The sequence below is a fragment of the Lemur catta genome, chromosome 1 (genome assembly GCF_020740605.2).
Source record: "Lemur catta isolate mLemCat1 chromosome 1, mLemCat1.pri, whole genome shotgun sequence".
NCBI classification, from domain to species: Eukaryota; Metazoa; Chordata; class Mammalia; order Primates; family Lemuridae; genus Lemur; species Lemur catta.
The window spans coordinates 126845164-126845881 of record NC_059128.1 but is presented as its reverse complement, the minus strand read 5'-3'; the positions used below and the strand labels follow the sequence as shown (position 1 = coordinate 126845881).

The 718-nt window shown below is 39.1% G+C and overlaps 1 protein-coding gene across 1 annotated transcript; it reads right to left on the bottom strand.

Annotated features, from left to right (window-relative positions):
* Positions 1–235: 235 nt before the first annotated feature.
* On the bottom strand, positions 236–416 carry LOC123641538 (60S ribosomal protein L39-like). The gene has a single exon (XM_045556442.1). The coding sequence runs from the start codon at positions 401–403 to the stop codon at positions 236–238; it is 168 nt and encodes a 55-aa protein (XP_045412398.1). The 5' UTR covers positions 404–416.
* Positions 417–718: the final 302 nt, after the last annotated feature.

Genomic DNA, 718 nt, shown 5'->3' with positions numbered 1-718 from the left:
ATGTCGACCGAGGGAATATTCAAGGAATCCAAACTGCTATTTATTTATTTTTAAAACAAAAGGTCTCACATATTTATTACTGAACCAGCTTATTAGTACAGAGCATATAAACAAAGAGAAAAATCACTTTTCCCAATGAAATGTGTCTGTCCGGATATTAGTGACATTTCCAACTTGATATGGTAAGATGATAGTGACGTGACCTTGATACAGCATAAATATGCATGCCATTATATCATGTGCAATCTTTATGACCCAGCTTGGTTCTTCTCCAATGTCTCCTCTTGGAATTGTACCTGATTTTATTGCCAGTCTTCATACGAATCCATTGGGGAATGGGACGATTTTGCTTCTGCTTCTTGGCCAGAAACCTCTTGATTCTGAAAGTCTTGTGAGAAGACATGGCGAGGGAGACTCAACAGGACGCAGCACGATGGCAGAGGAAGGGAGGAAAAAGGGCCAAATTGCTATTTAAAACTAGTAACATTCATCAAATTATCTCTTTACGTAAGGAGAAATTATTGTTTTAATTCCCCATGGGGTCTTAAATGAAAAATTTAAAACCCTGCATCCCTCTGATTTTAAAAAGGCAGCTAATTGAGAGCATTCAAGGATTTCCTTCATGTCTCAGGAACCATCAGAAACGTCGGTGCATCCTTTGGGGCTCCTGACCTTTTAGTGGTTTGGAGAAGAGTGAGCTGAATTCACGTCTTTTGGT

Excerpts from the sequence above, each read along its gene's own strand:
- LOC123641538 (XM_045556442.1), bottom strand. The coding sequence starts at position 403 with ATGTCTTCTCACAAGACTTTCAGAATCAAGAGGTTTCTGGCCAAGAAG.